The 27,007-nt window shown below is 44.1% G+C and overlaps 4 protein-coding genes across 19 annotated transcripts; all 4 read left to right on the top strand.

Annotated features, from left to right (window-relative positions):
• The first annotated feature begins 7,914 nt into the window (after positions 1-7,914).
• On the top strand, positions 7,915-8,908 carry Pgam5-2 (Phosphoglycerate mutase 5-2). The gene has a single exon (XM_020947168.2). The coding sequence runs from the start codon at positions 8,036-8,038 to the stop codon at positions 8,861-8,863; it is 828 nt and encodes a 275-aa protein (XP_020802827.2). The 5' UTR covers positions 7,915-8,035; the 3' UTR covers positions 8,864-8,908.
• A 755-nt stretch (positions 8,909-9,663) lies between these two features.
• Positions 9,664-11,174, top strand: LOC110179398 (chymotrypsin-2). Of its 2 annotated transcripts, none has more exons than XM_020946926.2 (4): positions 9,664-9,866; positions 9,950-10,217; positions 10,276-10,555; positions 10,612-11,174. In XM_020946926.2, exons 1-4 carry the CDS (start codon positions 9,860-9,862, stop codon positions 11,002-11,004), a joined length of 948 nt encoding a protein of 315 aa, XP_020802585.2. In that variant the 5' UTR covers positions 9,664-9,859; the 3' UTR covers positions 11,005-11,174. The 2 variants fall into 2 exon arrangements, with proteins under 2 accessions (XP_020802585.2, XP_020802592.2); XM_020946933.2 differs by having other exon boundaries at positions 9,665-9,866; positions 9,922-10,217.
• A 1,090-nt stretch (positions 11,175-12,264) lies between these two features.
• Positions 12,265-26,989, top strand: prom (prominin). 15 transcript variants are annotated; one of them, XM_020943149.2, is made up of 19 exons: positions 12,265-12,470; positions 15,193-15,584; positions 17,495-17,550; positions 17,619-17,851; positions 17,915-18,102; positions 18,281-18,376; positions 19,313-19,524; positions 19,969-20,125; positions 20,551-21,076; positions 22,369-22,660; positions 22,806-23,059; positions 24,268-24,696; positions 24,882-25,112; positions 25,177-25,317; positions 25,388-25,582; positions 25,676-25,867; positions 26,018-26,101; positions 26,409-26,474; positions 26,719-26,989. In XM_020943149.2, exons 2-19 carry the CDS (start codon positions 15,257-15,259, stop codon positions 26,819-26,821), a joined length of 3,783 nt encoding a protein of 1,260 aa, XP_020798808.2. In that variant the 5' UTR covers positions 12,265-12,470; positions 15,193-15,256; the 3' UTR covers positions 26,822-26,989. The 15 variants fall into 15 exon arrangements, with proteins under 15 accessions (XP_020798808.2, XP_020798823.2, XP_020798832.2 ...); XM_020943164.2 differs by having other exon boundaries at positions 26,646-26,989; XM_020943156.2 differs by having other exon boundaries at positions 12,308-12,402.
• On the top strand, positions 15,759-17,450 carry LOC110176743 (UBX domain-containing protein 2B). The gene has a single exon (XM_020943191.2). The coding sequence runs from the start codon at positions 16,285-16,287 to the stop codon at positions 17,371-17,373; it is 1,089 nt and encodes a 362-aa protein (XP_020798850.1). The 5' UTR covers positions 15,759-16,284; the 3' UTR covers positions 17,374-17,450.
• Positions 26,990-27,007: the final 18 nt, after the last annotated feature.

Genomic DNA, 27,007 nt, shown 5'->3' with positions numbered 1-27,007 from the left:
GAGCTGGGAAGCTGAAAAAGATGAGCGGCGAGTTCGTTAAGGCAAAAATTAAGCAATGGCCGGGAAGCAGGGAACTTTCAGGACTGGGGGCACCTATATAGAAACCTAAGTGCCCAGAAATGCGCACGCACTGAGGCGTACAAATTGCTAGGGGACCTCCAGGGGGAAGAAACAGAGAAGAAAACGCGAAGCTTTCTCCACGTAGATTTAAACAAAGGTTCCCCAGCGCCCTTTTCTGTGCTGCCCTTTTTTTTTTGTCGCTCCTTTATCACTGCGGGGGCGCATTATGCACAGAGCGAGAAGCGAATGGGCGCCGGAAGTGGGCGGCGAGTGTCACGGATGCCACAGCAAGGCGCAATAAGTGTGAAGTATTTGCATGAGAATAAACACGGAAGTGAGCAGCGCCGGAAGAGTCAGGAGAGGCAGGAGGAAACAGCAAGTAAATGAAAAGACAATAAGAGAGTGTCTCCATTTTTTTATTGTTACCCTTCCAACTTGTTAATTGAAAGATTAAATATTAAAACTATCCTCTTATTTATTTTATTTTATTTTGAGTAAGGAAGCAGCAGCAGGTGCAACGCTCCACACTGATTCACAGCAATGGCGTTCCATTACCGGGAATTCCCCGCAGTTCAAGTATAACAGTTTCAGTTCCGTCACAGTGAGACAAAGGCTCCCGATGGGCCTGAGCTCTTAAGAGCATCTTGCCGGTGTACAAGTAACTTTACATAAATTTACAAAATTCGAGAGACCGGATTCATTTGCATATTTTATACATCTTGATGAAGGCTGAACTGCCATGTAGAAGTGGCATAATTGAGGCTATCAACTGCTCCTGCATACGTTGCGAATGCAAATGAAACAAAGCCAGAGCAGTGCTACTATATATACCAATATACTCGTGTATACCCATCGAGTAACGGAGATGGATGGCGCTGAGCTATTTAGCTAAAATACTTTGTAGGCCGGCTGCTGGAATAAATAATTTAAAGGAATTCATGTAAGCCTGGGGTAGAAAGGGAAATTGAACATCCGCTGCAGGGCGGAGAGAGCTAGAGCTAAAATAGGAGAACTAGAGCTGAAGAGGAGGCCAAAAAAAGAAGCGGACATGGCCACGGACGGAAGTCATCCGTAAAGCCCAGCTCAACTATCACACGGCTGGCATGTTCTACACACAGGCCAACTTAGCTTAACTCAACTGAACTGAGCGAGGATGCACCGAAAACTAAATAATGTTTGTGCTAGGGTGGCCCTTGTGAATGTCCTGCCAGTGAGTCATATGGCGATGAGTAACAAATTTAAATTAATATTTACTTATCAATTTCCTAACTTTACCATGTTCAATTAAAGCTTAAAAGATAAATGTTTTTTCAGCGCACCACATGGCGTATGAGTAATATCACTCATACGCCATGTGGCCACCTGCTTGCATTTATATTTAATATTCGAAAAAGAATGGAAGATTTTGATTGACATTAAATCGATATTATTAAAAGATTTTTTTTTGGTAAATCAAAGTTTTTCATATACCATAAATCAGCCAAAGATGCATAAAATTCAATTCGGAAACCCGTTCTGTGCTGGTTTTTGCAAGGTTAACAAAACTGCATATAAGTTTCAAAAATTTTTAAGAATTAAATATTTTGTAAAATTTTGACAATTTTTCCGATGCAACCTCTTTTTAGAATATTTTTCTTTCAAACCTAACATAATCGACTCAGCTTTCAATGCTGATCAAGAATATATGTGATTTATAGGGTAGCTGCGTTGCAAGCTTCTGACTGAAATTTTAGTACCCTGCAGAGATATAAAAATATCAGCTTTTTTCTGTGTATTTGCCAAGGCTCACCCCACCATATAAATATATATATAAAGTATATATATATATATAGTGGCTGATAATGCTGATGACTCCAAGCCTCTTGGAGATACTCGCATTTTCGGGCCGCCGTTGATGACGCTGCCGGCGGACGAGCGTGAGAAAATCCAAACTCAAAGCGGCAGGGGAAATGGATAACCATGAATGAATGAAAGGCGGATGTTCACCACCAAGCCGCCGTCAGCAGAGCAGCGATTACACCAACAATTAGGGCCAAAAACGGGAGCTAAGCGCCGGAATCAGATGGAGTAGAAAGAGCGCCAGAGACATTCAGCAGTTAGGAGGCCAAGTACCAAGGATCCAAAGAGGATGGAGGATGGAGGATGCAGGAGAAGTCCTGCCACAGTTTAGGACTGTGGGGATAAGCAAAATAATGTGACAAGGCTAAATGGCGGAGCTGACATTGCACAACTCCGGCTGCTTGGCTGCTTGGTTGGTCGGTTGGTTGGTTGGTTGACTTGGCATGGCCCAGAGCCAGGAGCCAACTGAGTGTGAAGCGGGAAGGTGACCTGAGAGTTGTCGTCGTCGTCTCATGGCGGCGCGGACTGGATTCCCATATTTTAAACTGACTAAGCCGAACTTTTGTGACTTTTAATTGCAGTTAAATGTAATTACATCCCGGCCCGAGTGCATTTTCGCTTTCCTTGCCATTCAAAAGATTGGGAAATCTAAGACTGGTAATTAAAATGGATTTTTGGAAAGCCAAATTACAATTCTAAATGGTTTTCCATATATAAAATCATATTTAGCTAGTCTTTTGCAAAACTTTGACTATTAGATTGTTAATAAATATTTAAATGAAACAAATCAAAGTCTTCTTTTTCCTGCGGCGTCCTGTCATCTGAAAGTGACTTATGGCCATGTATCGCGAATAAATGTAGATTCCTTAAAGTCATAAATTAAGCAAAATGTATTTTGTAAATTATTCTCCAAAAACTAAGCTTTCAATCGCCAAACTAAACACTAAAATCGATGCCAAGGCAGTCATGCATAAGACCTACAATCGACATGTTTCAATCGAGGATAAAACACTCTAGCACTCTTGCAGCCACACCCACACACAAGGCACAAGTCCTGGTTACAAGGATTACATTGCTTAACTGTCTGTACTTTGGAACTTGGTCGAACATACTTATTCAAATGCATTGTAACTTTACTGTTGCCGCTGCTGTGGCTGTGCGGATTGTGTGTGTGAACTGAGTGTATGTTCAGCTTAAAAAGTTACCACGACTTTCGGGCAGAACCATTATTAAGAGGTATTTAAAAGAGTCAAAGTACATTGATTTTTTACTAGGCAAATAATGTTTTGGAAATATAAATATTAATTCAATTTGATATAAAAAAAGGATAAACCAATAATCCAATAATAAATAGTACAAATTTACTTTGGAAAATAATTAAATATCAATCATATATTTTTATAGTAATATCCAATATTATATTCATAACTGAAGCTCAGTCGAATCTACCTTTTATTCCCCATTACTCCCTAAACTCCCAGTCAATGCCGCACTATATTCTATATAGTATATATATTTCACATATGCAGGGTTCGCCCCCAAAGAATTGTTCAATTGCCAGAACATAAACGTGTGCGTGCATTTTTTTTTGTTCGCCCATTCGCCCATTGTTAGTTTGATTTAGGCGGCAGTATATATGAATTATTATTGTTAAATATGAATATTTATTGCACTTTCCAGACCGATTGTTGTAATGCGAAACTGCAGCTGAGGCACAAAGCCCTTGATCTGCTGGACAATGTCGCAACACACACAGACTCTGAATATTCTCGTGTATTAGAATTTTATGGCCCAACATAATGGGATAGAATTTTCGGTTCCATTCAGCAGAACTTTGCCTCATTTCAGTCATATTTATTTCTTTCGAGTGCTTTGCCGAGTGCTCCCCAAAAATTTAATTGCACAAAAGTTTCTGTAGAAAGCCAAAAATGCTGATGATGAAATGAGCAAGTTTCTTCGTTATGGGCTAATCAAAAAATGTTGCCAGTAGTGCTTTTTAATTGAAAATTGTGGGTCCAATATCAAAGGCACCAGCTCCGGAGTGCAATGAACGCAATTAGTTTTAAAGCGCAATGTAATTTGATTGCCATTAGGCAGCCAAAAAGGGAAATTAAAAGTGAACAACCAGAGAGCCCAATTGCAAGTGCACAGAGGAAGCACAGCTTCAGCTTCAGCTTGAGACAAAACGCAAATATAAAATGTATATGGTGAGAGGAGCACATTGTAAATAAGTAAATGGGGGATAGGGCGATGGCTGCGTCCTGGTTTCGACCCGGATACGGACATAGCCCTTGGCTTGAGCCATAAATTGTAACGGCTTTTGGCCCTACCTTATGCAGATTTGTTTAACTTCAAAAGAATACAACAAATTGCCCAGATGCCGGGATCGGTAGCTCGTACATACACACTGTACTTTATTTTTATTCCCATTCTCCTCCCCCCTGAGCTATGCTGACTTTTATTTAGCTTTCGTTTCGTGTTTCAGTTTTCTTATTTTCATTTTCCACGTTTTTATTTCCCTCCTCTCAAACATTAATCCACTAAACCGTAAACAAACGAGGCAGTCAACAAAGGACCTACATGGCGTATGAGCTATTAAGTGTGGCCCATGTGTGAGTGTGCGTGGAGTCTAGCCAGGGACAACCCTGCACTGGGCAACCCTGCTACTTCCGCATCCTAAACACCGTTATATCGCCAGTGCAACTGCAGTTTCCATTTCCAATTGTGTATGCGCCTCCTGCGATTTATGATCCTGCGAAAGCCATTAAAATACAAATTTAAAAAAACAATTCTTCAAGCTTAAGGAAAGCTTTGCAGAAAAACCAAATATAAGTATGTAATTTAATATTTCTCTTAAAAAAACAAGTAAACTAAATAACGAAAGCAGCTCGAAGGATTATGAGCACACAAAGCAATAGCAATCACTTTAGTTTATTGTTTAATTTCCCAGTAATCCAATTTAATTCAATCCCAGCAAAGGCACAAAATGTTTCAGAATGCACTTGCGTTGTGCGAAGCGGGAACCAAAACTTGAAAATTGAAAAATTAAATATTTATTTGCTCGCTGAAAAGTTTGAGGACCCCCCAAAAGTGCTTATCCTTTCGGCACACTCGTACCACTCGCACAAGGTCGAACCACAGTTGGAAACTTGCCTTTCATTGGCAATCCCTATTCGTATTTGTGTTTCTGTTGTTGCTTTATTATACTCGGCCAAGTATTTTTATTCGAGAACAAACTGAAGCTGAAGCTGAAGCTGAAGCTGAAGCTGAAGCACAAGCACAAACAAAAGCAGCGGCAATGAAAGTTAAACAATGTTTGCGGCTTTGCTATCCGTTTCCGCAATAATTTCTCGGATCCGGCTGCGAGCGTTTTGTGCCCTTGACACGATTTCCACAGCAGCCCCGAGAGCGGAAAACTTTTGATTTCGCCACAAGATAATTTGCCCAGCTAGTCAAGGATCTGCCAGGGGTTGGGCTGCCAGTGGGCGTGGCACTGGGTCGCGGCCACTTAAAGTAATGCAAAAAAGAGAGAGAGACAGAAGGCAGCGCGGCAATCCAAATAAGGAAATCAAAATGGCAAAGCAACATAAAAGACGAGCGAAAATTGAACATCCTGCTGCAGGATGCGTTGCGGGCAGCCCCGGGAGGGGGGTTGCGGGAAAAGATGGCAGCAGGGCAAGAAGATGCTTCCCAGTGCCTGTTCCTGTCCCGGCCAAGACGAACACCATAATTATGGGTGACCGCGATAAGGAGCAGCTCTGAATGTAAGGGAATTGTGCGAGACCACTCTACGTTGCACGGGACAATTGCGGCCAAGGACTACCTCGAATAGTGCTGCCCAAGAACCTATTTCAAAAGGATACCTTTATTATAAAAGAGCTGCACAAAAAAGGATAGTATTAACAAAAGACGGATAACAAAATTGAAGAGAACCAATTGAAGGATATTATGATATTTGAGGGTTCCTTTATTATTTTAAAAGTAAGCCAGTTTGGTTTCGAACTACCTATGTACTTTATAACTAAATCTGTTAAAAAAATTAGAGTTTCAAAGTAGTGAATCAATATATTCTCATAATAAAATACAATTTGCCAGCACTATTTGCCTCTGGGTGTTCCCAGGCAAAACTGGGTGGCACTGGCTCCTCAATCTCGGACGAGTGGTCACCCTGTATGGAAGCTGCTGGTGTGCCACTTTGTGCAATGAGAAATTTCCGCTTGCTCGGTCCTTTTGCTTGAAGGATGACATTTTTGCAAATTGCCATCATAATAATAATCAAATTCGTGTAAATTTGTTTGCAAATTCAAGAAGGAAATGGTGTCAGCTGCCCCAGTTCCCTTTGCCAGTTACAGATGGTCTGGGATTATCAAGTTAATAGCTTTTCTCGTTCCTCATCTCGTCTTAATGTGGATGAAATTGAAAACATAAACTACCGAAAATACACAGAGCAGAACGTACATATATTTGTATGTAGGCAGACCTTTGTGGAATACAAACAGCAAATTATTTTCCATATGCAACGGAAGGATATTAATTAATTCAGTTTAATTGGAAAAGCAAAACGGGTCAAATATTGCAATTATAAATATTTAAGGGTACACTTAACTGTTCTGTCAACAAACTGATTTCATTTAAACAAACTATGAATATTAAATAAATAACCAAAGTTAAGTACAATTTGGTCTTTTTTACTTCAGTCGTAATTATAATATTTTAAATTGAACCAGAAGATTCACTTTTCCCAACTCAACATAAATAAATGTAAAGGCTGTAATGATTAATCCCATTTTCAGATATTAAATTCAGCACAATAAATTTACAAACTAAGACCGCAGGCAGGAAATATTTCAATGGAGCGCCGAACAAGTTGTCAGGATATGAATTACAACATTGAATTGACTTTCTCCGGCATTCATTTCCTGCTGCCTTTCACACCTACATACCTAATACACACTCATTTATTCAGACACCTTGCAAGAGTAATCCTTCCCTTCGTATTCTAGGCCACACAATGCGAGATCTGCTTTATGGCAACGTCAAGTGGCTTATTGCGAATAGGCCCTCTCAGGGAGCAGCAGCTGAATGTGTGCCAGCGGACAAGGACAAACCTGACAACAGGGCAGGAGTGTGTCCCCCAAAGCCTCTTTGGGGACTTTTAAGGGCCGATAAATCGGCATTAGTTCGTTCTCGTTCAGGGAAACTCGCTTAATTTCAATTCCAGGCGGCCGCCAATCGATGGGGTTGGACTTGCCGCTACTTCTGAACCTTGGCAGTCCGCACATCCCTCCGGTGGCTTGGTGGCATGTCAAAAGTTTCAGTCAACTTCATTAGGCCAAATCTGACGGCCAACAGACCAGGCGGCAGAAGGGAGCATGGTCAGCCAGCCACTTGTGGATATCCTTTGCATTTTTGCCGTTGGCGTTGAAATTAAATGAAGCAAAAACTTGGGCCAAAGTTATTTAACCAGCGATAGGCCGCCGACTTGCCCTTTTCTGGCTGACTGGCTGGCTGGCTGACTGGCAAGAATTAAATACCGTGGCGATTTAAAGGCAAACATTACTTGTACTCGAACTCCTTGTCCTCGTCCTCGTCCTCTTGCTAGTCCTCGTCCTTTGGTTGAGTGAATTCACAGTTCGTTTTCCATGGCATCACCTTGCTAACTTATTCGGCTTTTTGCCGGCTGATTGTGGAGGGCGCAAAGTTTGCCGCTCAGAAAGTTGTCCTCGAGTACCCTGCCGAGGGTAAAATAACTTTGACACAAAAGTTCCCCGGCCAGAACCTTTCAAGCGTCCACTTCCCCAAACTCTTTTGCCACGCCCCGAATGCTAATCAAGGAAGGGAACTTGAGTCCGAATCTGAATAAACTTTGAAAAGTGCAACAAGACTCACCGCCGGGCCCAAAGGAGTCGAAGTTGATTGCCATTGCAATGGAGCTTAACCAATAATTGTCCAATTCTTGGACAGCTTATTAATGAGTGATGAAAGGGAAATCTTAATACTCTCTATTTAGCAGTAATAATAAAAAATCCAAGTAGCCTTTTCTAGAATAAATATTTTACTAAAATCCACTGTATAAATCATTGCTTTTTTGGGGAAATAAATCAATTGGCATTAATACTGGCTTCACATTGTTTCAATGAGATTGAAAGTCCTTAGGCATTCGCTGATAGCCATGAGCTGCGGCTCCCTGGTCACCTACCTGGCCATTCGTCTGCTCGAAGGAGAAATGGCTACACTTCAGGATCGAGATGAGGCCTTGAGCCTGGTGGGCAATGGATCCTGGCTGCACCATTGGGATCGCCGAAAGCCCACGCTGGAGCAGTTAGACAGTAGCTTTAAAAAAAATGAGCCCTCCGCCCTGCGTCACATCATCCTGGTGCGGCACGGCGAATACTTCAAGACCGTGCACGGCAGCCACCTCACGGAACGGGGACGCCTGCAGGCCCAGAGAACGGGCAAGAGACTGCGAGAAATGGGCATGTCCTGGGACCAAATAGTAACCTCCACGATGACGCGGGCTGAGGAAACAGCAACGATCATCCTCAAAGAGCTAGAGATCGATACGAATAAGATGAAGCACGACTCGCTGCTGCGCGAGGGAATCCCCTATCCGGCGGATACTCTGTACAGCAATGGTCACCGCGAGAATTTGGCCTACCAACGTGATGGTCCCCGGATCGATGCCGCCTTCCAGCAGTACTTCTTCCGAGCCACTCCGGAGCAGAAGCACGATTCCTATTTACTAATTGTGGGCCATTCGAATGTGATCCGATACCTGATCCTGAGGGCTCTCCAACTGCCACCGGTTGCCTGGAAGCGTCTCCATCTAAACCATAGCTCCATTACCTGGCTGACAGTGCATCCAACGGGTTACGTGACCCTTCGCTGCCTGGGCGACACCGGCTTCATCCCCGTGGCCCAGGTGACCAACCGGAGGCCGAAAAAATTAGATAATAGTGACTAACATAGTAACTAGCTCATGATTAAAGCACTTCTATGCGGAATACGTCATTTTACATCAGGCGAAGTGGATACGTGACTTCCTGCGCAATTTTGTCGCAGCTGAAAAACCACTTTAACTTTGGCCAAAATCACTTGGCCAACACATGTAGCTACAGCTGCGTTGGCATTGGCATGGGTATGGGCATCTCTGCATCTGCATGTATGCATTCCCTCTCCAGTGGCCAAATCCACATTCCACATCCACATCCATAGACAGGCAGCCGCCTGGTCGTTGGCACATTTGCGCCACTCTTTTGGGATTGTCTCTGCTCATTAGTGCGGCTTTAATTTTGGTTATTGCGCCTGTCCCATGTTGTTCGGTTTTGGTTTCCGGTTTCGGCTTTCGGTTTTGCTGGCTTTGCCTTCGCTTGGGTTTTGAGTTTGAGTTTTGCCTGGCTTTTGCCAATGTTGCTGCCGTCTTTGCCGTTGGCGTTTCATTAAATTTGCATCCGTCCACAATTTGAATTTAATTTGTTGGGGTGGCTGAAAATTGCATTATACGTGGAGCAGCCAAAGCAGCGAAAGCCTCCGGAGCAGACCAAGCTTCTCAACTGCCACTCACAACGAGTGTCAGCTGCTAAATATTTGCCACAGAAATTCTAGAGCATAAAAAAAGGGAAAATGTTTACTTTATGGCCCTGTTATTGCTGCTGCGGTTGGCTGCCTCACAATGGCTGCCCTCATCGACCCTCAACGTCCCATAAATGTGCATACATAATACGGAAGCCGGGGAGCGATTATTCCATCAGCTGTGGATTGGGGGCAACAGAGTGGATTATTTAAGGGCATACTGATTTATTGACATTAAATTGATAAGACCATAAATGACTTTGATTTAAGGTCCTCTTTACTTAAGTTTTGAATTCCGGAATTTGAGATTTATATTTTTAGGGGGAAATCATTTCAATTTGACAATTTAAAAACATACACATAAAGGGACTATAGCTCAAATTTCAAAATGACAGGTAAGTAACACTCGCATTTAAGTTTATACTATTCATTTACATACATCTGCTTAAGTTTGTCGTTTTTCGAATTTACATAAAAGAAAGTCGAAAAATGCACTTCTGGTTTCTCTGGCTTACCCTACTTCGATTCATGGTCAGGGCGGATCACGGTGTCATTTCCGATGTTAGCGATGAAACCTTCGAGTTCCTGATCTCTGGCGGCTATAAGTCGCACGAAAACAGATGGAGCCGCCACGTGGTCTCCATCAGGACGATCAACTATATAAAGTCCACCGGTGACAATCACTTTTGCGCCGGTATCCTAATTAGCAGCCGAGCCGTGCTAACCGCCGCCCACTGTCTGACGGAGTAAGTGTCCTTGATTTCCTTCTATCTCTGAAATAATGGTAATAATAATCACTCGCAGCCAGTACAAGGCCACACTGAAACCGCGTGGCATTCAGGTGGTATTCGGTCACCTTAACCGCCTGGACAACTATAATATCAAGTCCGACAGCCGGACAGCAGATCGCCTGATGGTGCATCCGGATTACGAGCGCTACAAGAAGCACGATCTGGCCATCATCCGGCTCCATCAGCGAATCCCCAGATACAATCCCGACGTGCAGCCAATCATGATACGCAGAGTGGCAAACTTGACCATTAACAATACTTGTGTTACCATGGGCTGGGGTCAGCTGTATCAGGTGAGAACCTATGCTATTCATTCGGGAAAATAATGCAAATTGTTAACTACTTTCAGCATGGACCGTACTCGGATGAAATTCTTTTTCTGAACGTTCTGGTTAGTCCGCCGTCAGAATGCCAAAATATATTGGATACGTACACTGAGGGGGACATATGTGTGCATCCCGATACCAAGGGTAAGATGTGCGCCGGTGACATGGGCGGACCTCTTATATGTCAGGGAGCTCTCGCTGGAGTCATTGCCGGAACTCTAGGCTGTGCTGAGGGCCAGGCCATGAAGTTTGTTAGCTTTCTGCGCTACAAAGGTTGGGTCGAGAAGACAGTTTTACAATTCAGAAATGGTGGCGGTACATTCTCCATAGACATTCTGCTCTTTTGGAGTTGGCTGGGCACTCAACTCTACCTGCTCTTTCACTATCAAAGTCGTCAGGAAAGGAGAGAGTTATAGTTTAGTCCTGGCAGTAAGTGTATCGCTGATGTGCCCCCTTGTGAGCTCTGGGCATTGTAGGTCAGCATTACCAAATGGATCTAATCCATCTGGTAACTGGTTTCTTATTCAAGTAATCCCATTAGGGAACCACAGAAATCGCTTTTCAATAAAGTACATAAGAAACCAAATTTATACATTTTCTGTTAAGTAAATACACAGATTTCCTGTGCTTGTGCTGCTCCCCAGTGCCCCCAGGTAATTGCATTCACAGGAACTGACACAAAAGAGTCACATATATGTACATAAAGTACAATCAAAGGACCTATCAATGTGGTCTAGCCACTGTTTCCAGCCAGAAACAAACATACCTTTGCTGGGTCATCATTTGCGTTTGATACAGACTCCAGACTTTGCCGACTTTAAGTTTGAAAAGCCCTTCAGGGCAGCGTGCAAATCTGACATAAAATGCATAAATCAAAGGCAAATTGAATTTTAGCCATGAAAGGCACTTCTGGCACGGAGGCATTGCAGCTACCAAGGCCCACAGTTTGCAGGCAATGTCGTCGTTGGTCGTTGTCGTTGCCGTTTTCGTTGTCGTTGTCATTGGCGTCTCCCGCTGAGAGCTCTGACAATATGTTGAGGAAAATTCCGAGGAAAATGACAGTTTTACCCAGCTTTCGTCCCCGATTCACGCTCAACTTTATTCCGCTCACCGCTTTTGGATCTGGCTAAAAACTTTGCCTGGCTTGGCCCGGCGTTGATGCAACTTTAAAGTAAAGTCTACTTAATGCAAAGCTCAAGGCGCCTGCCGCTAACACAAACAAAAACTGCGAAATTGGTCGTTACTACTTATAAGATATATATTTGGCATTTTCACGAGAACTAAAGAGCTTTTAGTCAGGCTTTGCAGAAGATCTAGAGTGACATGGTGCATGGGTACTAAATGGCAGATGGTTCTCAAGAGGTCTTAGGAAAATATAAATTGCATTTTGAGAGGAAAATATTGTCATATGAGGACATATTGCTTTTATTGCCTTTACACCAAATGAGAGTACTGCAAATATACCTGTGATTCTTAAAATATAAAGATGATAAATCATATATATAGGTATGTAAACTTGTACTGTTTGGCGAGACTACCTTTTAGGTAAATTCTTTAAATCTAGTTTAAATATTTTCCCGCCATTTCATCCATGTGTTTTTCCCCCCACAACCGGAAAAGTGTCACCCAGCCATTATTCACCATACGCCTCTTGTCCATATTCACTCGCTGTGTCTGTTGACTAATGCAAAATAGTAAAATAGGGAAAAATTTCTAAGTTTTCTTCGCTGATTATTTGGGCCTAACACCTTTTCAGCGTTCAGTCGTCTGGCGGCGCTGGTCGAGCTTTGTGCTGAAATCGCGAAACAAGTCAAGTGAGAAGGATATATATACATATATATATATATATATATATTAAAACAACCATAATTGATTCCCTCTGGTACGATTCTACTAATTATGTGAACATGAATAATTAATTGTCTGACAATTGCCGGATATGATTGCATGTGCAAAGTAAATAGCGAAAAATTTTCGCAAAACGCGATCCAAAAACCCTCGTGGCCCTCGTTATATATATATTTGCAAATCGATATCGATATCAACTCAATTTCGGGTTTCGGTATTCGCAATGTTCAAATAAACGAAACGAATCAACATATCAAACTAATTGCATTCGAATTTAAATATAACGTTCAATTAAAAGCATGATTTGCAAAGCCAAACCCCCATAATCACACCATATGCATGGATGGGCAAGTGTGCAGGGAGTGTGTGCGTGTGTATAGGGAGTGTGTGTTCAGGGAGTGTGTGCGAGTGAGTCTATAGACAGAGACAGAGACAGAGACAGAGAGAGAGAGAGAGAGAGTGTGTGCGAGAGAGCCAGGGCTTTGGTTCGACATCAATCAATTAATTGGGGAATCCAAACGAGGTGCGTAAGTTCATTTGGCGTGCAATTTGTTAATTAATCAAATTCAATGCATTAGCAAAAACTGGAGCGTTAAGTCTGACTCATTATCGGGGAAGTTAAATGAATGCCAACAACAACAAAAGGGAGTTTTGTGGTTCAGTAATGTCATAAAATAAGGTTTAAATCAAAATAATGTTATCTTGAGGTTTTAAAACAATGCTTCAGATGCCTAAATGTAAGCCACAAATGAAACAATTAAATTTTCTTGCTTAGGAGAGTCATATTTGGCCATATTTTTAAGTAATTAAATTTTCATACCCCTTTTTTTAAGCAAACCTGTAATTATTCTACACACATAATAAAGTTTTCAAATCTCCTAACAATTAATAAAACACCTTTAGAATGCACATGTGTTATTTATCACTAAAAATATTTTATTTTACTTTATTTATATGTTCAATAAATTATAGCATACTTATACGAAACCCTTTAAAGTTCTTAAGATGTTCCATTATTCAAAATCATTTCTCCAGGTCCCAAAGTTTTTAGTTTATACTGAAATATACAACTTATTTGTTACTGCTTTCGTTTACTTACTACTCTTTTCTTGGTACAAGACAAATACCAAGCACATTGTTGAATAACTTTATTGTAAGCCCCACAGAGAAAAGCCCTTTCAGTCACTGTTGACCCAATGCATTGAACTCTGCCACCTCGCTCCATAATACTTCGTTTGTTATCATTGTAACGGCTTTTACTAATAGCTCCCTGCCAAGCATGGCAACAGCCACACATATAGCTGCAATAATAGGGAGATAATAGCCGACAACAAGTACCAGTATCGTTGCGTATCGAGTTGCTTTTTGCAATAGCTTGGTCAGCAGCAGCAGCAGCACATTCGAACGCCTTGACTCGTAGCCACTTGGCTAACATAATCGCACATGCAGAGCAAACAGAAGAGATCCATATGTACATATATTCTATATAGAAAGAGGGTTGGGTGAGTTGGGAAGGTAAAAGGTGCCAACACATATGTATATAGGGGGGCGGGGGGAGGACACATTGCAAGAACCAACATCAATGCATCGGGGTATCGAGTTTTAATGACCCACTTTCGGGCTCAAGACTATTTAAGTTTGGTCTAATTCTGCAAGTCCCACGACGGAGCAATTAGTGTGGCCAATGGCCAATGGTCAGCATGAATGGGCGATAAAGGCGGCAAAACGACGCACGTCGTATTGTCAAGGAAAACAAATGAGTTGAGTTTTCCAGCGGCGAAACTTGAGGGGCTTCTTCACGGCTTTGGCCGCCTCCCCTTCTAGAAGAGAAAGAGACATGTTCATTCCCAGACACAGAGAAGTCCAGAGATGTGGTAAAAGAGAAATGGAGAAAAAGAGATAGTGGAGGAGTCTATGAAAGTCATTACCCATTGATATGTGTGTGTGTGGGCGGTGAAAAAGAGACATTTTCGTTGCTTTTTTGTTTCTCTTTCGAAAATGTGTTGACAGCATTGGAAAGGGCAAAGACAGCGCAAGACAGCAACAAAAGCGAAACATGAAATTAATAGAATTAAGAGGTGAAGAATTCGATTCAAGGCAACATTCAGGGACGGCAATTAAATGGAACAGAACCTTGTCAGGCTATTCCATACAGCTGGTCAGCTAGCGGGCACACATGGCGTATACTTAACGTGCAAAACCCTTAAATTAAGTATACGCCATGTGAGTCTCAAGAGAGAATAGTTTACAATAGTTGTTGAAGATTTGTAGTTTTAGAATGTTATTACCCTGCAAGGGTATATGAAATAACTTTGAGGAGTTAAAGACCCACTATTTCTGGCCAACACTACGTATACGTAATATAGAAAACCCCACTTACGGGCACCTTTAAGTTGACCCGCATCAAAAAGAGGTCACTGCTAGGATAATAAATACAATGTAAGACCCACAAAAAATTAATTTGTTTGGAAAATATGTGAAAATTCCTCACGACTCTGGCATATTCATTAATTTGGTGAATGTCACATAGTTCCAGTGAGTTGCTAGCGAAGGCCCCCAGGCTAGTTACTTGGGGATATACCCCATACATACATATGAATGCATAATTGGAACATAAAATTCCGAAAATATTTTACAACATCTCCCTGGTACCCAAGCATGTTTGCCTGTGTGTGGTGTGTGTGTCTATTTTTTTTTTTTTTTTGTTTAGCTGGATCCCTCATGGTTGTGCCTGTTCCGCATTAATTCATTTGCAGGAGGCGAACCCTGGCCGACAGCAGCGAGAGTTAAGGCCAAGTTAAGGCAGCCATCCGGCCGAAGATGGACCAGCGTAATCTAACACTGCCAACGCCAGCCGCAACAACAATTATGTCCTCGTCATCCGCAGCAACAGCGGCAGCAGCAGCAATGGCCAGCTTCGTATCCGGATCCGGAGTACCGACCACATCTGCGATGGCGGCCACGACACTGGCATTAGCAAATGCAACAACATCAACGGCAACAGCAACGGCGGTGGCCACAGCACCAACAACGCCAGCCACATTTTTTACCTACAGCATACCAGGCATGGACATAGCGCCAGGACCATTTATATTCACCTACGTTAGTGAATTTTTATCGCTTATCACGCCCGAGGAATTGCCGCTGGGTGAGTCCTCACTCCTCACTCCTCCAAAATGGGCGTGTCCTTCTGGACTGTATAGTGTCCCTGAATCCATGTGTGTGTGTGTGTGTGTGTGGTGTCCATGTACCCATGGATGGGCATTCACGCCCTCTGGTCAGCACGACAACAATAAAGGCATTAGAGATGTAAATTCAGGACAGCATTTGGAGGATAGGCAAGTTATTCGGGACAGATGGAAATTCCCAGTTAAATAGTGCACAGGAATAAATAATGCTATAATTTTGGGAATTTAATTAATGAAGCTATACCAAGGTTTCAAATCATATTTACATACTTTTTTTTCATTGAAAAGCTTGACTAATACTATCAATAAGTACCTAAACAATATATTATATGGAATTTAAGGAAACATTTTTTCCTCTGCACTAATACTTTGGTTTCGGTTTAAAACAATCAAGGCTTAAATAGTTTCTGTTGCTGCAAAAACCTGAATAGAGGCTACCGCAGCCGTGAACCTTTTTCCATTAAATTTGCATGTAGGGCGAGAGGATGTGGCTATGGATGTGGCTTTGGTCACCCACATGGATTTTCACTACACAGCCTAGCTTAGGCGGCCTTGCCACAGTGGTCAGGCCATTAAAAAAAATATATATATATATTATATAACATGAGTCTGTAAGTTCTATCCATCGAAATTGCCCCAAAATTGGGCGTGCCAGTTCAGATGGCCGATGAGCAGAAGCTGAACACCTTCATGAAGCGCTATGGCGTAGAGAAGGAGGTAGCTCGTCGGTATTTAAGCTCCAACAACTGGTCTCTGGAGGTGGCCAGTAATAGCTACGAGTCCGAGATGCAAACAGAGAAATCCAAAACCACAGAAGTTCAGGAAAGACCAACCACACAGGAGGATAGCCAAAGGGACCTCCAATCACTAATAAGTCAACATTCCCGTAAGCGGGAGGTTGACCAAACTGGCTACCAGGCTGGCACTTCGAATGACTCCAACTCGGACAATGAACCCACCGTGGAAAAGCATGTGGCCATCGGCAACTCCACACCCGCCCTGACCACCATCGACAGCGATCGGAGTTTGCGAATCTGGGGCCATGGTGTGCCTCTGGGCAGTGCTCACCCCTTCAATCCACCGCCAGCGCGTCGGCCAGGCGAGGACTCGGACAACGAGAACACCGAAGATGAGCATACCATAGTGGTGTTACACCTCTGGTCCGAGGGTTTCTCCCTAGATGATGGGTCCCTCAGGCTCTATACCCTGCCCGAGAACGAACGCTTCCTACGCGCTGTTCTCCGTGGAGATTACCCCGAGGAGATGCTGGACCATAACCCCCGGCTACAGCTCAGCGTTCAGAATCACACAAATGAATCCTTTCGCAACCTATCGCGAAAGCAGTTTATGGGGCCAGGTCGATCCCTGAGCAGTCCCACTCCCCGGATTGCTGTAGGTGGCACCTCGCAGGTGCAGTTGCCAGTTGCGGTGCAAGTCAACGAGGGAGCAGCCATTACTGTCGTTCAGCTAAGACTTGCCGACGGAAGCCGCGTAACTGGACGCTTTAATCTCACCCACAACATAGGAGATTTGTATCGATATGTACGACTGGCCAGGCCACAGTATTCCTCGAGGAACTTTGTCCTGATGACGGCCTTTCCCCGCCAAGAGCTCCTCGAGACGGACACACGCAGCTTGGTGCAGGCCAATCTGTGCAATGTGGTGGTCATACAGCACCTGAACGATGACCAGGCAACGCAGCTATCCAGTGATAATTCCGAGCTTATACCGAAATCAAAGTCTATCTAGGAATGGGGTTACTCTTAGGATGTTTAGGTGTTTGAAAAAGTGAAATAAAAATTTAATATATGCCATTTAAGAAATTTAACTTATGGAAAAAGTTTTATAATTCTTTAACTATACATTGCAGATTCCATTCGCGATGTTCTACACAAAAATGTCAGCCTGCTGGACTTTGCCTCCAATGTGAGTTGCCCATTGACTTGGTGGTGCATTTCCAAAATTTCCTGTTACTGCTTCCGTATCCCATTTAGGCCATTAAAATCGAGTCCGGCTTCATAGCTCTGATGAGCGTGTTCGCCATTTTGGCCCTTGTGCCGCTGATTGCCACCTGTGCCTGGTGCTGCGGTCGTCGGTCCACGCAGGAGGAGGTGGACCACATACGGAATGCACCGTGCAACATCCGCGACGAGGCGCTGGAGGAAAGCTTGCGATGCCGCAAGAGTGCCGGCCTGGTTACCCTTTGGATTGTGTTCGTGCTGCTAACGTGGGTTAAAGCTCTTCGAATGGAACATTTACGAAGTAGTTGAAAGGTTCAATCCCATTGCAGGTTGAGCGACTTTAGTATATTCTACGCTAATAGTCGCCTATCCGCCGGAATTGAAATGACGCCCAAAATGGTCCAGTCAGCCGTTCACGATGTGGAGGTCTTCCTGAAGGACACGCATCTGCAAATCAAACACAAACTGGATAATGGCTTTCACGTTTCCGTGGAGCGGGTCGTCAAAGACTTGGAAGGTCAGTGGGGCGACGAATAAGTTTGTGGCATTCGGCATTCGACAATCGCTTTGCCAACTTTGTACTCGAAGCCGTGCACTTACGGCCTTCGATCCATGCATTATTCTCAAACTTTACCAAATGTATGAATTTATATATGAAGCTCATATGTGCGTTTGTGTGTTTCTCCTCTCCGCAGACGTGGACGTCCTCCTTGGCGAGCCGATTCAAGCGGAAATATCTGCACACACTGGCCTTGAGCTGGCGTATGATTCACTGACGACACTCAGCCTGGGTGAGTACGGATACGAGTAGTGGTAGTGGTAGTAGTGGTGGTACCAGGGCGCTCTGGTTAAGTGCTCCCATGCGATTGCCATGCGATTGTCTGGTTACGGACTTGACCCAAATTCCATTGTTCGTGGCAAGGCGAACATGGCCAGTAGACCTAGTAGATGTGCCATCACTTCCCTCCACCCTCGAACCAACGAACCACCAAAATCCCATTCCCCAGTTGGCCAAACATGACAATAAACCAGCCCCAATAAATTACAGCTAAAATGGGTGTGACCTTTCATTGGCGAGAACGGGTTGTGCCGGCTGCTCAGAGTGGGCGTTGTAAATTTTTCACATTTCTCTTGGTTTAATTTCCATTGATTCTATTGATTTGTGTGCTAAATTAAAGTTTCTATAAAGCAAGTTAAGGATTTAAAGAGTACGAATCTCATTAATATAAATCCTATAGAGTATAAAAAAAAACACTTTAAAAATCCACTAAACATTTTTTTAAACAATCTGTTAAGAAAGTTAAGGCTTCAAATAGTAAGAATCTCATTAATTAAAATCCTTTAAAAACCCACTCAACATTTATACGAGAAATCTGTACAAATCCCAACCAAAAACATCTTGAACACCGCAAATAGAAGGCTGAAAACCAATGGTAAATATATAGTATCTATAGCCAGAAACGATTGTTTGCGCCCAATTTCATTTTCGAGGAATGCAAACGGAGAATCGTGGAGGATCCGGCCGAGAGTCCTCCTCGCGCACAATTGCCAAGATGACAACTCCATTATGGTTCGCCTTCGAACACAATGTGTAATTTGGAATCATGCTATCCTTTGACTCCTTGACTCCCGTCCGCTGCTCCCTCTCTCTCATCCGTCCTGTCCAAATAAAACACGCTACAATAACGCTGCAAATAATAATATTTTCGTGCATTTGTCGCTGTCAGCGAACGCGGAGCTCATCTATCGCGTCCTCATGCTCCAGGAGACGGTCGGCCGGGCACTGAAGCTGTCCCAGGAGGCGGCCGCCCGGATGGAGGAGCTGCAGATCCAGTTGTCCGTGCTGCAGCGCCAGTGCACGTACCGCGACCGCCCGCTTTGCGATACATTGCGTATACGTAGCTTCGAGGAAAACGGCGTGGTGGACGCACTGAAGACTGTGAGTCCTTTATGGCATAGAGCATAGAGCCAGTCGATTATAAAACGTTTTTATACACTATTTTGTAGGGGGTACCTCTATGGGTTTGAGGGTTTTAAAGATACAAATTAAGATATTTATTAAAGCCCTTTGAATGCTTCATATCTGGAAATGGTGCTAGATATATTTTAACACGCAATAATTGTGGACTAAAACCACAGCTATATACTTAAGCTTATTCCGTAAAATTAACTCACCTTTAAGGGTATTCCAAGATTCGGTTATCGAGCTTAGCCTTCAATTTCATGTTCTACGTATAAATAATTTGTACTTTTACTTCCTGTTCACCCCTTTTTTTCTCCCTCCACTGCACTGTTTTTCTAATTTCACCCGCAATATCTTATTTCCTGGACAACTGCAACGACGACAACGACGACATCGCCGACATCGCCGACAATTTGTCAGCTGCAAGAGGACCAGAGCATCTTCCGTATGCGCTACTTGGGTGAAATTGAATTTGGGGCCACTGTCAAAAATCTGACATCGGAAGTTGGCGTGTCACGTTCCATTTTCAGCAATTTCCCGCAACAAGTTAAACATGACACGGCATATGAGCGGAACTGTGAGTAGAGCAATCAAAGAAAATGCGACAGTCGGTTGCGTATTAATAGAGTTCATCACAACATCCAGCAGTGGCAAATTTACCACTCTTGTATCCATCTCTCGAAACAGAATCCTAGTCCCTATTAATCGGCTTCAAAATCCATATTGTTGCCTTCGGCCCAAACTCAATTATGGGACCGAGCTAAATGTACAATTCAATCAATAGACCAGGTGTTGGGCTTCCCATTCAGGCCATAACATTCCCATGAATCTGGCAATGCAATTTCCGAAACACACCAACCAAAGAGATATCCAGATATACATAGAGCTGGGAGGGCACAAAATACTCATAACTCGAGTTTAGTCCCAATATTAATTAGTGTCATTCGGTTCTGCTCTGTGGCTGCTAATTGAATTGGCCACAAAAACTTTTCTATCCCGCAGACACGCTGGAGCAACTGGCGAGCATTCGGCATCGGACAACGGCCAATGCCCAGCAGCTGACCTCCATCGTGAACGCACTGCTCCGGCGACTGGAGGGCACATGGCCCTCTATGCAGCCGGCGTACAATGAGCTCAAGGAATGGGCGGACGCCTACTGGAGTGTGGGCTGGATTGCCGGCATGGTGATCGTCTGGGTGATGCTCTTCATGCTGATGTCCTACTGCTGTTTCCTCTGCGAGTCGAACTCCAAGTCGGGTGTGGTCTTCTTTATTGCTGTGATGCTCATCTGTCTGGCCAGCATTGGTCTTACCATTTATGGTGTGTTTTCTCTGGCCATTGGTGGCAACGCCGAGGTCTTTGTCTGCCGATCGCTGTACGATGAGGATTACTCCACGCTGAGCAAGCTGCTGGATAAGCCGGGCTACGCATACGCCCGGGAGCCCCAGACGGGCATTATTGGTGAGCTCTTACGTCCCGCTGGCGTCAATCGCTCCGTGGTCAATGTGGGCCTCGGTCAGGCCCTCAGGTGAGTTCACTAATGTATGTTCATGTGCGTGTGTATCCAGACTTCCCCCAGGTAGCCCAAGCCCCAAGTCCAAGCCAACGCCGAGTAACGAATTTTGTTATCCAATTACTTTGATACTGTACGTGCCTGTAATTTTGATTGCCCCCCAGAGACCATAGAAAAGACTTGCTGCCTCTTGGTGTGTGAAAGAAAAGCAAAATGTACTCCAAATTTTATGATCGAATCGATTAGCAATTGAGAGGGAAGTTAAGTCAAACAGGAAGCCAAAGTAATGGCAATATATGCTCTTAAATTTACTGTGATCTTACTTGAAAGCAAAACAAAGATTTCGTAATAAATTCTTTGCTTAAATTTTTCTCTTTTGGATTAGATACTACTTCCTATTCAAAATCAAAACATTTAAGGCTTATATTTTAAAGAAAATTTAAAGGAAATCCATAAACTTTCTCTTTTAATTTTCACTTCATTAAAATTTAATTGCAGCGTATTCTCAATCCCACTTAAAACGTATTTCTGCTCAATCTAGACCCTCGAAAAGCACTTAATCGATTCCACTGTGATTACCCATTTCAGTGATTATTGTTGCCACACTTTGAAACTTTTCCTTGCCTGAAACTTGGGCAACCGCAACGCAGTGCCAAGCACCACACTCTCTATCTTCCTACCGCTCTCGACTTGCGAAGTTATTCGGCTTCGAAATGCCAAGCGAATCCATGCCATGCCTTACTGAAGGGTACCACTAAGCACCTACCTAACTCTTCCCACCCATCTACCTACCTTACTACACAGCAGCCCCAAGCCACAAAGTTTTGAAAGCCCAATGAAATTTTGCTAGCCACATGGCACTCAATTTTGCAGGGAACACGCCAATGCCAATGCCAATTCAACTAGCCGCACGCACCACCCACGGACCGAGAGCCCAGTACCCAGTACCCAGAACCAAAAACCTATAGACCCAGGCCCACACCCATCCGACATCCCCGTTGTAACCGCAAATTTTAAGCACGATTCCAATTATCCGGGCAGAATACAAAATGCACATGCAGGCGGAGCAGTGGGGAGTAGGGGCATAAATTGCCAAAATTTGCCAGGATGCATAGCCGCAACCCTGCCCCTGTATCCTTGCTCCCCTGTGCACCCGATGCCACGTAGATATCATGGGCTTATCCGGTTCAACAACTGAGGACCCAAAAAAAAAACAAAAAAGTAGCTCCGCCCTTGGTCCAACCAGTGCACCAGTGCCTGCCCCTTTTGGTATTTTGACGTTTCTCTTTGACAACCTTTTGAAACAGAGGCTGCGAGCAAAATCAAGCATCGTACAATGTCTTTCAATTGGATGCATTCGTGAATACCACCAAAATAGCCGATTTGAAGCAGTTCCCCAAAGTGTCCACCGCCATCGATGCGATATCCGTGTCCGGGCGTACGCTCCTCTCGCTGACGCAGTCCATTCAGAACATACTGGAGAACATGCTGCAGACGTCCTCGTTCAATTTAACCACGTACCGCAGCAGCGTGGGTGCACCCACGCCCGAAAAGGATTTGGCCACGTTCATTGATCAGATGCAGCGGGTGGCCCTGCAGGTGAGTGCATCTAACAGGGAAAGAGCAAAAGCACCTGGCACCCCGCCTGATTAGTTTCAATTAAGAGGGTGGCAGCGGATCTACGTGCAGGGCATAATGTAACCGCCATGCCATTCAATTCGCTCATCCGATTTGTATTTGCCAGATTCAGGATGTGGCCACGTCCTCGCGCATGACCACGCTGGGTAGCAGGGCCAAGCGGTTACAGGCCGCGATTCTCCAGCCGCTGGAGAACCTGCAAAATGAGATACTCTATCACCTGACCGCACTGGAGCTGCAGCGGGATCCCTGGGCCAAGCAGGTCAACCAGACGCTCAACCACCTGAAGAGTATCCAGGGTTATTTGGAAAACAAGGCCGGCGAGATATGTCACAATATGACACGGACCTATACAGATCGGTGAGTTGATATTTTGGAGGAATATATAAAAGAATCTTGTTTAGTTAGAGTAAAAAATCCCTCAAGGATTAACATTAATCTTTTTGCTTAATCTATGTGTTAATTTAGAATATATATAATATTTGTATCCCTTGTATAATTTATAACAGAGAACTCTTTACCGATTTCAAAGCAATTTTTAAGCTTCTTAACGGATTACTTAATTTATTCCAACAATGAAGATACCTTCGCCTTTGAAACAAGTTCAAGTAATGGTTATTTAAATTAGAAAACTGTTTGTAAATTGTAATGAAATCCCCACAAACATTTAATATAAATACATAGTTAACAGGGCTATAAAAATATAACCCATAGTTATTTTGTTTTTCCACCTGTGCAAAATCAACTCACCTGTTCAGGCCCATGCACACAGTTTTGTGAAAAAGTTAATTGCGGTAAATTCTCAGTGATTTTAAACCGAAAAGTTAGGGGGTTTGATATCCCACCACCTACCATTCCGCACTCTCGAAAATGCTCCGCTTTTCCAGCCACTTTCCCCACCGCCTGTGGCACTTGGAGCTGCATTCTCCGTCTGTCCGTATGTCTGCGTGTTTGAGTTTTATTATTGTGTTGCTCTTTCGGTAGCTGGCAGAGAAACAAACAACTTGAACAATTGCTGTGCAGCTGAGAACCCCCGGAAAACTCCACATAGTTTCTGGCTTTATCAGATAATTGAAAGTCCTAATCGTTTGATTAAGTTTGCCAAGTGTCATGATTGCATTTTCAGTGTTTTTCCAAGTGTACACTTAAGGTGCCACACACATGCACTCAAAGGTAGCCCAGGAATGCAAAATATTTTGTTTTACTGAAACTGGTGAATGTGCGATGACAAATTCCTTGTGCAATTTATAATGCTTTTGAAATTGTTACAGCCACTTAAGAGATGAAGGTCTCTTCTCTAAGCTAAAGGGACAATAAACAAATAGGTTTTACTTTAATATTGAAGTGAACTTAAGCATAATCTTGTAAGTGCTTGGTTATTTTTTTAATTAAATGGAATTACTGGAGAGTCTGTCGATTGGTAAGAAACAATTTCTGATGCCCAAAGTTTCATTACAAAAATGGAAATTTAAAAAAATCAGCAGACATATTTTTCATCAAGCCTTTCCTGATTGATTCGATTACTTTCTGGAATATATTTCCCAACACTCTCTCCATCTCCATCACAGCCTGAAGGCCTACCTGACCAGCAGTCGTGCCACCATGGAGTCCCAGCTGGGCGATACCACCACCAAGTGCCGACCCTTCTACGACACCTTCGATGCCAGCCGCTCCTTCCTCTGTCGCAACATGGTGGACTTCATCAACGGCCTGACCTTCTTCATTTTCCTCACTCTGCTCCTCTGGGCCATAGGCACTCCGGTTGGCCTTAATTTGATTACCGTCCAAACCCGTCTGAATGCCATGCAGGCGGCCCAAACGCGCAGCAAGAACCGCCATAGGCGGAGCGACCGGAGTCCGGAGCAGGAGCAGCGCGGCGAGAGTCGTGGCAGGAAGAAGCAGCGAACCAGCAGTGCCGCGGCCAGCGGCAGGAGCGGCAAGCGGGAGAAGAGCCGGGAAAGGAGCACCAGCAGCACGGCACGACCAAAGCCACCACTGTAAGTCATGGGTAGGGAACACACTCTCATCAATCCAAATTGAAGCAGTCGGTGCTAGGGGTTTTTCTCTTTTTTGTAATATTAATTTTTATGTAAATTTAAAGGATGTCTGAAAAACGAACAAATGACCCGACCCTTGCTCTCTATACGGAACTATTAACATATAGACCTCACCTTTTTCACAGACGACGCACTGCCACCGAGGAAACCCTGGACCTGGCTGACGAAGATTCTACCCCATCAAGGGAACAGCAGCAACAGCATCAGCAGCAGCGGCGGCAGGAGCAGAACCAGCGGGAAACGGATAGGGAGCGGGAGCGGATCAGGGATCAGAGGAGTCGGGAGCGTGAACTGAGCCGTGGCCGCGACGTTTCCGCCTTGAACACGCCGGTGCGCAGCCGTAGTCGCCAGCAGCTGTGAGTAGAGTAGAGATTCCCCATTGAGGCGCCGCATCTCAAGCTCATTCAATCATTGCATTAGGCGCCACGACCCCGAGGATGACAATTGGGGTTCGTCCAGTGGACCCAGTAGGGCCAATTCCCATGAAAGGGAACGTGAAACCAGTCAGACTAGAAAGATTCTGAATATTTGGCAGTCGCGTAATAAGATCAAGCCGCCGCTGTAAGTTGAGGGCCGCCCGAAACCCTAGTAATCCCGCCTCTGATAATTATTCCCTCTCTCTGAAAAACAGTGGCCGGCAGGGCACTGAGGAGTTCGACTTTGAAGATCATCCCGAGGACAGTGGTTGGCGTAGCCAGAATCAGACTCAGAGCCTGAACCAGAATCAGAGTCACAGCCATACCCATAATCAGTCCAGTGTTAGTCCAGAGCAACGACCCACAGATCCGCGCAGCCATCGCCCCAATCTTCGTACTAAGCCAAAGTTGTAAGTGACTCTGACCCTGACCTCTCCCCTGATTGAGGTCCGCAGCATCCCACTCACTCTGATTGCCCCAAAAACAAACTCTCTGCATGCCAGACGTAGTACTCGCACCAACGCGGATAGAGCTAGCAGTGAAATGGTCCGGCGTCCTGTAACCCCCGTGCTTCGCGTCAATCCGGACATTCCGGCCGCCGTTCCGATGCCCCGCACGCCGATGCGATTGAAGAGCAAGGTATCACTGACCGCCCGAGCCGTGCAGGACATTGTCAACAAGCGGAATCAGCGCCTGTGAGTGTCCCATTGCCAGTCCCAGGACTCCAAAAAGCAATCCCTAGGCCAGTTAGAGAAGAGCACCCACTACACTCACCCCGTCCATTGGCCTATATTTATCTAGGAATATATATATTACAAGATGCACTAATCTTATATATTCCACAGCCAACGCACTGGCACCGATGAATTCGACCTGGACGAAAGCGATGCCTACGGTGCTGGAGCTCATATGGATGCGGACGTTGCGGCGTAAGTATGAGGGAGAGGGATAAGGGGTGACAGAAATCTTTTACAATAAGGTCTCTCCAAGACATTGAGTACCTCAAGCTCACTCCGATTTACCTATGAATGAATAAATATCTGAACAATGACGATATCAATTACTCAGCAAAGTTCTGAATACTCAGACCTCTAAACCTCATGGATTTCTCAAGGGGTTCAGCGAACCAATCGGTCTGTCGAGATTTCTGTGACACCCGGATAACTGAATAATTAGAGATAATGAGCTAATGGTAACTTATCCAATAACAAATATTAATATTCTCTCCTTTTTCAGCGCTCGACGCACTCCGCCCAGGGGCGCTCCGCCGCCACCGCCTCCGCCAGCGGCCGGCATGAACAGGTTCTACCAACGTTATTAACCGTATTCAGTTGCCAAAAAAATGAGTTTGTTTTTTGCCTTGCGTTTGATTTTGATTTTGAATTTTTTGATTGATTTAATCGAATCTTGTGCACATGCCAGAGACAAGAGTACCAACCGAAAAACACACACAAATTCTTATTGTGTTCACAGCGACAAAGTCTATATATTCTGAACTTACTTTCTCTCCCCGAAAACCGATCTCGCTTTCTCCCGATGGTAATAGCGATCGCACGGTGCGCTGGAACGAGGACGAAACCGAGGACTTTGAGTTCGAGGAGGCCGACGCACCGAAGAGTCCCATGTATCTGAGCCACAACCTTCACTGAGGAACCCATCGATCTTCTTCTCAAGTCCCCCATCTCAAATATATATTGGAGTTTCTTTTGTATTTCGCTTCTATCGCTCCCTAGTATATAAGTGAAATGTAGTTATAGTATCGAACCAATATGTTGTAGGCATTTAACAACCGTAATAAATCAATAATCTATAACGAATGAATACTTTACAACCAT

The sequence above is a fragment of the Drosophila serrata genome, unplaced genomic scaffold (genome assembly GCF_035046125.1).
Source record: "Drosophila serrata isolate PLE 108 unplaced genomic scaffold, ASM3504612v1 contig_184, whole genome shotgun sequence".
Lineage (NCBI taxonomy): Eukaryota > Metazoa > Arthropoda > Insecta > Diptera > Drosophilidae > Drosophila > Drosophila serrata.
Note: the sequence above shows the minus strand (reverse complement) of the source record. Positions and strands in the feature narration are given on the sequence as shown.

What these genes read in the sequence shown, in the direction of transcription:
- prom (XM_020943149.2), top strand. Translation starts at nt 15,257, where the DNA reads ATGGACCAGCGTAATCTAACACTGCCAACGCCAGCCGCAACAACAATT. An exon ending in GCCCGAGGAATTGCCGCTGG is followed by an intron (nt 15,585 to 17,494) that starts GTGAGTCCTCAC and finishes TATACATTGCAG; the next exon opens with ATTCCATTCGCGATGTTCTA. An exon ending in ACACGGACCTATACAGATCG is followed by an intron (nt 23,060 to 24,267) that starts GTGAGTTGATAT and finishes TCTCCATCACAG; the next exon opens with CCTGAAGGCCTACCTGACCA.
- Pgam5-2 (XM_020947168.2), top strand. Translation starts at nt 8,036, where the DNA reads ATGAGATTGAAAGTCCTTAGGCATTCGCTGATAGCCATGAGCTGCGGC.
- LOC110176743 (XM_020943191.2), top strand. Translation starts at nt 16,285, where the DNA reads ATGGCCGATGAGCAGAAGCTGAACACCTTCATGAAGCGCTATGGCGTA.
- LOC110179398 (XM_020946926.2), top strand. An exon ending in GCCGCCCACTGTCTGACGGA is followed by an intron (nt 10,218 to 10,275) that starts GTAAGTGTCCTT and finishes AATCACTCGCAG; the next exon opens with CCAGTACAAGGCCACACTGA. An exon ending in GCTGGGGTCAGCTGTATCAG is followed by an intron (nt 10,556 to 10,611) that starts GTGAGAACCTAT and finishes AACTACTTTCAG; the next exon opens with CATGGACCGTACTCGGATGA.